This window comes from Crocodylus porosus, unplaced genomic scaffold (assembly GCF_001723895.1).
Source record: "Crocodylus porosus isolate Cpor-Errol unplaced genomic scaffold, CroPor_comp1, whole genome shotgun sequence".
In the NCBI taxonomy this organism is placed as follows: Eukaryota; Metazoa; Chordata; order Crocodylia; family Crocodylidae; genus Crocodylus; species Crocodylus porosus.
The window spans coordinates 44,626,408-44,640,177 of record NW_017728949.1 but is presented as its reverse complement, the minus strand read 5'-3'; the positions used below and the strand labels follow the sequence as shown (position 1 = coordinate 44,640,177).

Sequence of the window (13,770 nt, the reverse complement as noted above, 5' to 3'; positions counted from 1 at the left end):
TCCTGCTACTGCTTTCCCTGCTGCTGCAATGGGATAGGGAATGGGACACAAATTTAAGACAACTCTCCAATAATTAAATTCTATACATAGAAAATTGTAACAAATTTATAATTTTCCATGTACAGAATCTAATTATTGGTGGGTCATCTTAAATTGGAAGTCATCTTGAATTTGGGAAGATATGGTGTATTCTAGCCCAGAGAGCTTACAGTATCATTATTGCTCAATAATTATGTACAGTACTAGATTTGAGACAGGCATTCTGACTACAAGACATAATGAAAATGAGATGCTCAATAATGAGATGCTAAGAAAACTTTTTAAATATTTATGGTTTATCTCTTAAGGGTGAAAGAGGTGAATGTGGGACCCCAGGGATAAAAGGTGACAGAGTAAGTAGCCATCTGTTTGTTATGCTTTGTGGAAAACATTGTTATACAACATTTCTCCTAATATACAGAATGAAGAAGTTCTAAGATGCTAATTGCCTGAGATTTAAAAGTTAATATCCCTAAATAATGGCATTATCATAGATTCAATGCAAAATTATTTTTAAAGCTGACAGGGAAAAGTACCTGCAATGTTTAAGTCTGATTGAATAAAGATAAACTGCAAAAATATCATTTTTCAATGGCTGTCCCATCTTGTCTTACATTTTAGTATTTTTGCAGTTAAGGCCCAAGTCTACTCCCAATTCAGGCAGTGACAACATTTTCATTGACATTAATGGGAGTAGGATCAGGCCTATGCTTAAGGGAGAAGGTAGGCTGGGATATACAATTGAAAAGGAAGCCCAGTGTCTATCTTAAACAGTTGGCTTGTGGGCTGACTGTATAAACACACTGAATGAAATCCAAGTAGGACTTGACCCAATAGGATTAGGAGCTTACAAACTAACATTTTCTTCATTTTCATACTGTATTTTTAATATTTTTTTCATATTTATTCAGTACTTTCTTGCTAATTGCTGACCTCCTCTTGATTTCTCACTACATTTTAATAGCTTCAAATATGATTTAGAAATTAGTTTTTTGTTGACCCTTTTCCCCCCTTCTCACTTTTCAGGGTCGAGAAGGTCCAGTTGGTCCCAGAGGCACCAGAGGTCTACAGGTAATAAACAGCATAGCTGCATTTGACTCCATTGGTGGGCTGTTAAGCTCAGAAGTCACATGGGTTCCTACCATCGTCAAGCTGAGGATGCTCAGTCTCTAGAGTTATAGAGCCTGTGAGTTCAAAATACTCAGAATCTATTCAGGTATCCTCTTATACCACAACATTAACAGGGATTTATGGCTTCGGTATGAACAATTGAATCATTTTCCTTGCATAATAGACTGGCAGAAAAAAGGGCAGAGTTTTCAGGAGAAAGGACCATACAGTCAGGGAATGTCTGTAATGTTATGATATCTGAGCCTGTATGCAATACACATAGGAGAATAATGATTCCAATTTTGTTTAATATGACTTTATCCCAGCCACATCAGGCATTCAATTCATGATTCAACCAAACATTCCCATTTGAAAAAGCGTTTAAATCTCTATTTATTCTGGAGCAGGGGCCTCAGGTAGGCTGAGTAAGTTAGAATGTCTTCCCTTCAAGGCACAAAGATTTTTTTCCTGTGAAAATATTCTTGTTTTACATTTAACATTTTAGGACTGATTTCATGCAAATGAATGTATGTTTATATATTTTCTCTAAGCAAGAGATTTGGCTCCTCTCACTTTTGAATGATGGATTTATTTCCCACTGTTTACTGCTTCACCTTGTGGAAGTACCAGGTGAAACTCATTCTGCACTTCCTACTCAGTAAAAACTCCTGAAGTGTAAACACTGATCTCAATTGTAAGACTCCTATTGATTTTAACAAAACCAGGATTTCACCTTCTTTGTCCACAGCTAATATCCCTGCTCCAAAATTCTCTTCCTAGTGCCACAAAACTCCTGGCTGTCTCTGTCAGTATTCCCTAGTTTACATGCTCCCATTACTAAGTCAGGGTTTTTTGTTCCATTTTGGAATTTCTAGTCTTTCCTAAAACCCAGCCCCCTGCAGAGATTTTTGGACTATATTGGTTCTCAGCATACCAATGTGCAGTCATTAAGGTTAATTCCTCTTTATTTTTCCTACTTTGGTAGGTAGAACTGGAGGCCTTTCCAATAAAAGTGGCAATTTTCATGGTCATATCTTCAAGATGTCAAACAGAATTTATAAACTGTACATCAATTCCCCAAATCATTGTATTTTCCCTCAAAAAGGGGATCAAGCAGGAGATCACTGAAGTACCTACGTCTATCCTGGTCCCCCAGTAGTAGACAGATTATCTGCAGCGCAGACAGAAGACACATTTGTTGCGCAGTCAGCCCCTTGAAAATACTCTACAGCGTGTTCTAATAGAAGATCGAATCATGCAGCAAATTAACCCTCATTGTTTGAAGGTTCATATGAAGGCACTCCAAAACAGATTGGCTTCTTTAACTTCACTTCTTTAACTCTGTGCCGGAGAGGAGGCAGGTAGATAGGCCCCCAAGGCAGGGGGCTCCAATCTACCTGTGTCCACGCCAGTGCAGGCTGAGCAAACCACAGCTCAAGCTTTCTTCCCTCCCTTCTCCCCTCCTCCCATCCTGGGACAGCTCCTGAGCTAGGAGAGGAAGGACAGGAGTAAAGGAAGAGGCTGCTGACATGCAACAGATCAACTCCAAATTGAAGTTTGGTCCCCCACCCTCCTGATCCAACAGCTAAGGTCTGTTGGGTTGAGAGGATTGGTTTAGCTCATGGTGCTTTATGTGAAGTGCCATGAGTTTGACTGGGAGTTGCACTTCTGTTTGTGCCTTTGGTATTGCTTCTTATGTATTCAAAGTTCATTCATTCATTCTGTAAGCAGTTAAGTGAATATGCAGTTCATGAAAATAGTATGGGTGATCTCATTTACATCATAATCTACTTCAGTTTCATCTACAGAAGGAACACTATTTGGCAGAATTTGTGGGCACCTCATATACCCTTGGGGTGCTCTTGAATGCTTCTGATTGGTTTGGGAGGCCCTTGAAGAGAAGCTCCAGCATCACACTCCCTCTCTGAGATGAGCAGCTTCTATCTAGGGGAGAGGAAGAATCTCCGAATTTTCCCCTGAGCTAAGCCCCTTCTACTTCATACCTGTTAGAAGCAGTGAACTGTGCCTCCAGTCCCATCTCTCAAATTCTATTACATCTTGACTGACCACCCTGAAGCCATTAATTAAGGAAAAAAATTCCACTACCCTTCATTTCCCCAGGTATTTTACATGCAGCTTTAAACACAGCTGGTGCTTCCTATACAAGCTTGCTTTAAAGCACCCAAAAAAAATAATGTAAAATCGGAAAAAGTTATGAAACAATATACAGCCCAGGAAAGTCAAAGATGCACATTTTAAATTAATCGTGTTTGTCATAACACCCTTTACTGGAAGCTGTATAGTTTATAGAAAAGAATAACCCTATGTAAGTAAATATCCATAGAAACTTGCAATATAAACACAGGAATTATAGGCAAACTATAACTATAGTTATTTTTAATAATTACTTTTTATTCTGCTTGACAAAAGAAAAAATGAACCTGGCAATAGGCTGATCTGCCTTGGTTTTAAGTGATATCCCTGATCTCTGATTGTTAGGGATTGCCTGAAGCCTTGAAAAATTCTTTCTTGAGATGTTTGTACTGCTCCCATTTATATCAGTGGGAGTTATATGCATAGATCTTGGATTATGAAGTATGTTACATTTTTAAGCATTCATAACAAGTGTTTCCATTTGTACTGGGGGGAAATATTGTTTGCTTCTCTAACTCCCGTATTCTAAGAGGTTAAAAAATTCTAATAAAAACATTTTTATTTTAATAGGGTCCACAAGGGTCACCTGGAGATCAAGGACCTGAAGGTCTGCAAGGATCAAAGGCAAGAATAACTTTTGTTTTCTTTGCTATTATAAATAATATCCTTATTAAAACAGTGTTCTTCTCTGCCTCCCCTGTTACATTTCCAGGAAATCCCATATCTGACATTTATATGTATTACCTAGCAAGCTGTTAAGTATTACTTTGAGATATTTAGAGCAGTCCAATTAGCAGTGTCAGACCAATTGCCATATTTGTCATAGAAAGGAATTTTCTCATGGTCAGATTGGTACAGTCAGATTGGTACAGATTGTAGGTGTTTTTGCCTTCCTCTGTAGTGGGGGCATATCCCTGTGCCTTGGGTCTCTCAAGAAAATTTAGTAATTCTGACAGGTTCTTGTCTCTTTTTCCTGTCCAGTTTTGACTAGGGCTTCTCAACAGTGTGGCTGCCTATGTTGGGTAGATTCATCTGAAAGGTTAATCATTTTGCTGTTCAGAGATTTAGTTCTGTTTCGTGTAGATTCTGCATTGCATTTGGAGCACTAAAGGCACTAGAGGTGTGTGAAACAGGCCATATTCGATTCAGATTCAGCCCAAATTGGGGACAGTGATTTGATTCATTGATTTGGATCACTATCCCTGATTCAATTAGACCAAATCCAAATCTGAAGATTTGATGCTGATTCGGAAAATCAGCAATTCAGCTATAAACAGAGCTTTAAATGATTTTTCTACGTACCTTGAGGTACCAGGCGCAGCTAATGAATGCTGTGATGGTGGGGCAGATGAAGCGTCCCATGAGAGCACAGGGATGCCCCCCATGTGCTTGGCAGGGAACCCGGAACTGGACCAGAAGTACTTCCAGTCCACTTCTGGGTCCGCTGGGGGGGGGGGCCACATGTTCCCTAGCTTGGTGATAGGCTGTGGGGGGACCCTGGGCGTTCCCCTGACCCAGGAGTCACCAGTCGCCAAGCCAGCGGGTACTGGGGGGGGGGGCAGCATGCTCCTGGCAGACCCAGAAGTGCACCGGAAGTACTTCTGGTCCACTTCCGGGTTTGCTACCGAGCATGCTGGGGACCCCGCCATGCTCCTGTGGGATGCTCCATCCACACCACCGTCAGAGCATTCATGAGCCACAAGCTACCTTGAGGTACGTAGAAAAAACATTTAAAGCTGTGTCTATCGCCGAATCTTTCCAAATCAATTCAGAGGGTTCCGATTCAATTTGGAGAGATTAAAGGGTCTCTGCTGAATTGAATCAGGGACCGAAGCTTCACATAGCCCTAAAAGGCACACAGTTCTGTATACATTGATTGAAAAGTCATACCCAGCGTGCAGCAATGTTGTGAAGAAAATTGTTGTGTAAACACTAAAACCAGCAAAGTTTTGGTTTTGCTGGTATCACTGTGGGCAGGAAATACCTTTTTCTTCTTGTAAGTGTGAAGGGGAGAAGGGTGTAGTTAAGGTCATCGTGTAAGATGATATTAGTGAGACTAAAATATATTATTACTAAAAGGCTAAGCAAAAGTAGAACTGTTATTCATATTCAAAATCTGTTCTTTTTAAGCAATTTGAGTGTCTGAGTCTTCCAGAAATTTGCAAAACTGAAAAAGTTTAGAAGTAAAATTGCTTCCTTTTTCTCTTTTTTTACAGGGGGAAAGAGGCCTCCCAGGACCTCCTGGATTCCCTGGGGAAACTGGTATAGGACTGCCTGGCCCAAAGGTATTATGATAATCATATGATCTACTGTATAAGTTTTTGTATAAGAGCATAAACAGTAGCAGCTGAAATAGTATGCCTGATGATATGTGAAAGACTTAAAGCCCAGTAAGTGATGTTTTTGCAGTATTGGAGAGGTGTTTCAGATGTTGTTCAAAATGTTCTGAAGTTTAATAAAAACACATTTTAAATGACTTAGTATCTCTTGTGTATCTCTTAGTATAGGCATTGGTAAAATCTGAGAGTGAATGGAAGACTAGAGACAGAAGTATTGTCACAAAAAATGTTGTATGATTAAAAGGCTTGGTAGTTTAGATCATTGGTAAAAAGAAAATGAGCATGCCATCAAGGAAATATTGACTTCCTGAATATATCTGTTATATAATGTATTGTGTAGTATTAGCCTCACTTTTTAGACCCAACACTATGATCTCCCACATGCTGAAATGGCACTTAGTTAAGGTTTAGAAAAGCCATCCTTTCATTTATTTTGTCAACCATCTGTTATTAATTTTTTATTTAATTTAATAACAGAATTTTAAAATGCTAATTTTAAACAGACTTGCAAAAACATCCTGTTTTTATATGTTAGTATATACTAACTCTTAGTATACACTAACTCTTAGGCACATGAGGCAGGTCAAAATTACAGTCTGAGTTTAAACAAGCTTTGCATTCAAAATTACATTTGTAAAAAGCAATTCATACAAACTTCTTTATAGCTTCCAGTTACTTTAATTTGTGATGATGATTTTTGTGATGTGGACATCTGTTCAAAAGGAGATGAAATGAGACCACCAAATTACTTAATATTTAGTGGACAATAGTTAGAATGCTCTCTACCAGCAACTTATATAAAGAGCTCATGCTTAATCTTACTTTGCATTATAAATGACTAATAGAGACTTTATAAGCATGTCAAAGACTTGAGCAGTGAAATACTTCTAAACAAAAACAAAAACAAGATGTTACAAGCACACACTGATGTCAGAACCCATAACCAGTAAATTCTGGTTAATTCACTGTTCCAAAGGGAATTAATTATCAAAAAATGATCAGTTACCAGGGATTCATAATTGTTGTAGGGGGCAGGAGTTGGATGACACAGTGAAAATTGGAATAATAGCAAATTAAACCACAGTGGTGTATAATCCTTTAGGTCAGCAGTCACCAACCGGTCAATCCCAATTGACTGGTCAATTGGGGAACCCCTAACAGTCAATCTCATTCTGGGGATGGGACTGAGGTCGACTGTTAGAGGCTTCATGATTGGGAGTGGCAGGGATGTAGTCTGGGAGCAGCAGTATGTAGGAGCGGCAGGACGCATGTGGCTGGGCTGAGCCACACCCCCTGGTGCCCGGGCCGAGCTGGGTGAGTGGGATGATTAGAGGAGCCTGTGCCTCCTGCCACTGCGTGAGTGGTGCCCTGGCCAGGCTGGACCAGGGGAAGATTTCTCAGGTCCCTTCAGACCCTAGAAACTATGAAACTAGGAAACTATGAAGATTGGAACCCAGGTGGCTCATCCAGGCATGCAGGGGGGCTCCCACCACTGCATGCACCCCAGAGGAGGCCTGGGGTGCATGTGCCCCCCAATCTGTGTGTGGGGTGAGGTGGCTGCTGCTGCACACTGGGCTTTGCACCCTGAGCCCTGCTGCGCTCGGGGTGTGGAGCGCAAAGCCTGAGGCACAAAGCCCAACGCACAGTGGCAGCTGCCTTGCCCCGTGCAGATCGGGGGGGCACATGCCCCCCAGGCCTCCGCCAGGGTGCTTGCAGCATGGGAGCCGCACCGCATGCCTGGATAAGCCACCTGGACTCTGACCCTCCCCTGGCCTGACTCAGCTGGTGCCCCACTTACCCAGTGACATGCAGGACTGGCTTAGCCCCAGAAATGCAGGGCAGCAGTAGGGCCACAAGGTAGCCTAGCTGTGGGCTTCTGGCAGCTGCAACAAGTGTGGAGAGGGGCACACGTGCAGCAGTGAGTGGGGAGTGGGACTGAATGCTGGTGCTGCAGAGCCGGGACACTGCATGGGTTGGAGCTGCGAGCGACAGGTCCAGGGGTTGCAGGGAAAGGGGGTCACGCAGCCTGGGTGGGCATGGAGAGCACGTGCCCCTGGATCTGCACACAGGATGGAGCAGGGCAGGGGTGGGGCAGGCCAGGGCTGGGGTGTCACCAGGCTCTCTTTGACATGGGTGTTTGGGCTGGGTGGTGGCAGCGATGCTGGGCTACAAGGGAGGCTGCAGGCACCCGAAAATTCACCGTAGCCCCCACAACCCACTCCCAGCACCAGTGCTCAGCCCAAACACCCACACTGGGAAGAACCTGCCCCGCCCCACCCCTTCTGGATGCAGATCCAGAGATACATGTCCCCCATGCCCTCCTGGGCTGTGTGTCCCCCCATACTCCCTGATGAGCTGCTCGTGGCTCCATCCCATGTTGTGCCCTGGCTGTGCAGGGCCTGCCCCTGATCTCCTCCCTCACTCACCATAGGGGGCTGATCGAGGCCCCAACAGTGAGGGAGGGAGCAGGCCACAGGTAGGAGCAGGGTTTGGAGGGTGTGGGGGACAAGGGGAGACTTGGGGGGCATGTGCCCCCCGCACCTCCAGTTGTCCCACCATCTGACCCAGCCAGGGCCCCGCTCCCCCAGCCCCCACTCCTGCCTGTGCCTCGCTTCCTCCCTCACCACTGGGGCCTCAATCTGCCCTGCCCCCCTTCCCCATGGCCCTTTCCCCTCGCCCCGCCCCTTCCCCCACAGACTTACTTGTTGGGGGGACATGCCCCCAAATAATTTTTTCTCCCTCCACCTTGATCTGCTCCCCCCTTCCCTCCCCACAGACTGATCTGTGGGAGGTGGAAGCGGGGCAGCGTAGGGTAGATCTTGGATTGCTTTTTAATTCAAAAAGTGATCTCCTACCCAAAAAGGTTGGAGACCACTGCTTTAAGTTAATTAACAAAAATTTACTGTGTGATGCAGGACTGAAGTAGTTCCATGTTTACTATTGCAGCTTTCCATTCTATAGCCTAAACTCTGAAACTATACTAGTTCTTCTGTCTACAGGGTTGAGGAGATTAGGGGTTACTGTACTGTCATTGTATTCAGGTAGAATAAGTATTCATAAAAAGGATCCTCAATTGGTGCTTATATGTTACGCAAATTAAAACAGTAAACCAAGTGTTTAAAATATGTCTTTGTTCAAAGGGTGACATTGGCTTGACAGGAAGACCAGGCCCTATTGGACCCCCTGGTCTTGGTGAACCAGGACTTCCGGTATGTGTTATTGACGTCTGAGACAAGTAGAGCCTAAGAGATTCCCTCTTAAGACTCATGTTAATAAGTATATAGTATATTTGCATGCTAAACCAGTAGTCTAATGAAGGATGGGTAAGTGGGGCACAACTCCTGGTGCTGCCTAAGTGGGGGAAGAACTGACATGGAGCTAGGGGGAAGAGAGGTGCCTTACCTTTGCATGCCTAACTTTCCTCTTCCTGCAACCTTAGGGGTTCAGCTCCAGTGGGAAAGCAATGGTGATGGTACAGGAGCATCTGTGAGTGAGTGAGTGAAGGGTTTTGCTGCCAAAACCTGGTGTTGTTTTGCCCATGTCAGTGGCAAAAAATGGGGTAACATCTCTGCCCAGTAGCAGCAAACTTCAGCTGCTACTGTTGAGTTGCTGGCCACTGCTGGAGCCTCCAGAGCACAGCACTGCAAAGAAGGTACAGGGTGAAAGAAAGGAGGAGGGACTGGCCCAGGGCACAGTCCTGTTCAGTTATGCCTCCATTCTACTATATGCCATCTTATCCCCCTGCAATACATGTGAAAATGATGATTGCTATGGGCATATTAAACTACTGTGAATTAAGTTGTGTTGTGAACTTACATGATGTCAACCAATAACTGGGATATATATATCATAGGTTATGGTCACATGAGGAAATTACTCTAAGGTAAGCTAAGGTATAGATTTACAGAGCACCAGCTACCCACTAATGCAAGATAGTAGTGTAATAGGCGTGGGTGAATGGGGCAGTAGTCCTGGGCACCGATTTTACTGCTGCCCCAGATGCTACTGCTGCTTAGAGGACAGATCAGTGATGAAAGGTAGTTTCCCTACTTTAATTGAAGAGTAAACTATATTGCATTTACTGTGGGACAAGAATCTACACAAGGGTAGTTCCCAGGAGCAACTGATGACCGCTAAGTTCATACCCTAACTTAAGTCACAGGGACCTGCTTGTGACCCTATGTCTTTCCTCTTCCTTGCTCATTTGAAGAATCTCTCTCCAATTCCTTATTGAAAATCTGGCTCAAATCTGAGAAGTAACAATGAAAAATGGCACTTTCGTATTCTAGAAAATCTGCTCTTTGGTGAAACTAAAGTCATATCTGTTAACTTTAGGAGTTTTACTGCTTTTTGCTTTTACTGCACTGCATCAACACAATTGAGAGAGGTAGATGGATTCCATTTGTTTGTATTATTCACAGAATTGTTTGTTATATTTCAACCTTTCCTACCTGTGCATGTTACAAGAGTTATTCTGGTTGCAGAGATGTCTCTGAGAAAGTAATTTGGCCAGCAAAACCCATATTAACCATAGTAATGAAGAAAAGAAACAGTAAATGTTCATTGCTGAAGACAGTAGGCTCTTCTGCATCTTTAAAACTGAAAATAGTTCTGAAGCTACACTCAGAACCCTTTCTCAGTACACTTGGTCTCAAGGCATCTTCTTCACTGAAGATGGGCTGGGGAACTCCCTTCTCGTCAGTGCAGAGGCAGAAAAGGATCTTGAAGTCATCATTGATGCCAAGATGAATATGGGCAGGCAATGTGGGGATGCAGTCAGGAAGGCCAACCACACCTTGTCATGCATCCACAGATGTATCTCAAGCAGGTCCAAGGAGGTGATCCTCCCCATCTATGTGACACTGGTCAGGCCGCAGCTGGAGTACTGCATCCAGTTCTGGGCGCCACACTTCAGGAGGGATGTGGACAGCATGGAGAGGGTCCAGAGGAGGCCACTCGAATGATCAGGGGACAGCAGGCTCTACAAGGAGAGGCTACGGGGCCTGAACCTGTTCAGTCTCTGCGAGAGAAGGCTGAGGGGGAATCTAGTGGCAGTTTACAAGCTAGTCAGAGGGGACCAGTAGGCATTGGAGGAGTCCCTGTTCTCCTGAGCACTACCAGGAGTGACTAGAAATAATGATCACAAGCTGGCAGAGGGTAAATTCAGACTAGACATTAGAAGGCGCTACTTCACTGTCAGGGTGGCTAGGATCTGGACCCAACTCCCAAGTGAAGTGGTGCTGGCTCCTACCCTGGAGGTCTTTAAGATGAGGCTTGACAATCACCTTGCTGGGGTTGTTTGACCCCAGTACTCTTTCCTGCCAAGGCAGGGGGTCAGACTTGATGATCTGCTCAGGTCCCTTCTGACCCTACTAACTGTGAAACTATGAAGCTCTGCAGTTCATCATTCCATGCCTGCAGCTTTCCCAGGAATAAAGCTGAGACAAATAGAGACTGGGAGACCAATTCTCTCTCTGTCTTTAAAACAGCTTTCTAAGTTTCTTAATGTTTGGTAAGCTCTGCTTCCACCAGCACTGTTTCAAAAAAGAAGAAATCATGAAAACGTTTTGTTCATATCTCAGTTGCAGCCCATTTCAGCTAAATCTTCCACAGTGTTCTGTGTGGAAGAAGGAAGATATAGCCTTTAGTCTGTTTTGCTCTGTTTTGTCAGTACAGCATTTACACATATTAAATGACTTAATACTAATTTCCAAAATGTTTTGAAGATTAAGGAGGGAAGAATTAAAAAAGAAAACAGAAGGAATTTCAGCAATATAGTCAGTGACTCATAAGTTAACCACTGATACAATCTTGTGTAACTTGTCATAGCTGCCGGCCAGAATGCTTAGTTGATTTACTGTGAATATCGTATTACTGTCATCTTTTTAGCAGGTTATAACCTGGCACCAAAATTCAAAGAGGTGCTTAAAGACAACACTGACACAGATTATTCTGCTATTGATTTGAATAGTTAATAGTTTTTCAGGTTGCTTTCAATTTATTTTAATAGGGGCCTCAAGGACCACAAGGCACTCAAGGAGAAAGAGGTTCACCAGGTGAAGGACTTCCAGGACCAAAGGTACAGCAGAAGATGAGATATAGGGCCGGATTCTGATCTTACGTAAATCAGTGATCCCGTCTGTATGGACTTCAACAAGTCTGTGATAGTCAGTTAAATTAGCCTGTACAGTAGCACTCTCAGGGCCAACTGACCTCTCAGTTAAACTAGTACAACTTCACTGAAGACAGTGGATCCAGATTTGACCTTTAAAATGAGCAGGCCTCTAAAATGAGGCCCACAGAGCATGTATTCAAACTCTCCTGAACCCTTGGGGAATCTAAAATGAAAAGAATTTCAGTATTAAAGCAGTTGTTAGCATGTTACCATGGGATAAAGCCTTGAAAACATAAACTAATCTAAAATAGTTCCTAGGGGGAAATACTCTTCACTGGGTGCATCTACACAACACGCTGACTGTGCAGTAGCCTGATGCTAATGCGCAGTAACATTGCATGGCAAAAACCATAACACGATGCTACTGTGCAGTAGTATTAGGCTACTGTGCAGTAGTGTTACAAAAAAGGTGTTCACTGGCACTACTGTGCAGTAACTCAGGTCACTGCATTTATTTAGGACATGTTTATACAAGTACTAGATTGCACAGTAATGAATGTGCACTACCGTCTTGTGCAGATGTGGCCACTGATTCTTTTTTTTTAAATTTTAAACATGGATGCCTTTCCACTTGGACCTTCAGGGTTTGTGAAAATTTTGGCCACAGATCTCTGGGGTTTATGAAGACCCATATGTTGGAAATGAAAGCAAGGCTTCCCAGGTTCCTGCTGTGAGCACTAGGATATAGTGAAGCAGTATGAATGCAGTATTAATACCTGGATAAAAGGACAGCACTAAAAACATTGCTAAGTCTTATCCAAATAACAGCTTGAAGCTGAGCCAACTCCTAGGCTGAGGAGCTAGTATGACCTATGATGAGAGGCAAGCAAATACTATGAAAGGCACAGTTTTCTAGAGATGGGACTCAACAAGGGAATCCTGCATTCTAGTCTCTCTCCTGGATCCAGCTCCCTCATGGTCAACTTTGCTTTATTATCACTATTTTACAAATAGGTATTGATAGTTAATTATTGTCTGTAAAATAGGGGAACTGTAATGTTTATTTTTGCAAAATGATCTATATGCACTAAAATTCTCCACATTGTACAAAACTTTTTAGTGCTTGGGGAAGCACATAATACACAAGTTCCACATGCATTTGGAAAATTAGTCTTGAAGTAATTTTTTTAAAAATAGTAATAGCCATGTAAGCACCTAGACTTTAGCAGCTGGGTTCCTCTGATGCACCCATCAGAAGATGTAGAGTCCCTCTCTTCTGCATTTTCACATACTTCCTAGGGCTGATTCTGAGAAGATAGTAATATCATAAAGTAATTACATTTGCAAAAAAAATGTTTCAGGACATGGTTTCAAATGTTAAGTGCTGATTTTTCTCCCTCTACTTTCAAATTATCTGCCAGTTTACTGAGCACAACTGGGTTTGATTTTATCCATTAATATCAAAGTAAGAATGTTCACTTAAATCCTCTCCATCTGACATATACCAGTATTTTAGGAGTTATTGTGCAAATTTCCTTGTGCATCAAAGTGGATATTGATAACTTACATTTACACAACAACTTTTATCCATAAAGACAAAAACAATTAATGAAATATATACTTAAGAATACAATCAGCAATCACCTGAACACCACTAAGATATAAATACCTGTGGGATGAAACAAAGCGGCTAGTTCAAGTGCACAGGAGCTCTATATAGCAGAATAGAGAAATAAGGAATACATTATCTAACAAACTGCAGAGGAAATTTAAACAGGCAGAATTAATATAATTACCCTAACTGGAATTTGGCCAGAACACTAGAGATATTAGCACTCCTGCTCTGACAAAAAATGTACAACATTTTCCTGCCAAATTTGAGATAAACTCAAACATGTATCAACAGAGTTGATATTTTTGCATAATTGCTAATCTTTTTACAAAGGGTTGCCAGGTGTGTCAGATCTCTGGCATTAAATCATGTCTGTTAGCAGATGATTTATTAATCTAAAA

At 42.6% G+C, this 13,770-nt stretch overlaps 1 protein-coding gene across 3 annotated transcripts in view; it reads left to right on the top strand.

The window, feature by feature from the left end:
- Positions 1-13,770, top strand: part of LOC109323187 (collagen alpha-1(XXVIII) chain-like) — a 54,741-nt gene that overhangs the window by 8,598 nt on the left and 32,373 nt on the right. For all 3 annotated transcript variants that reach the window (XM_019554641.1, XM_019554639.1, XM_019554638.1), the window contains exons 8-13: positions 348-392; positions 1,066-1,110; positions 3,874-3,927; positions 5,520-5,588; positions 8,783-8,851; positions 11,653-11,721. In XM_019554641.1, the coding sequence (XP_019410186.1) occupies positions 348-392; positions 1,066-1,110; positions 3,874-3,927; positions 5,520-5,588; positions 8,783-8,851; positions 11,653-11,721 (351 nt within the window). The remainder of the gene's footprint in view (positions 1-347; positions 393-1,065; positions 1,111-3,873; positions 3,928-5,519; positions 5,589-8,782; positions 8,852-11,652; positions 11,722-13,770) is intronic.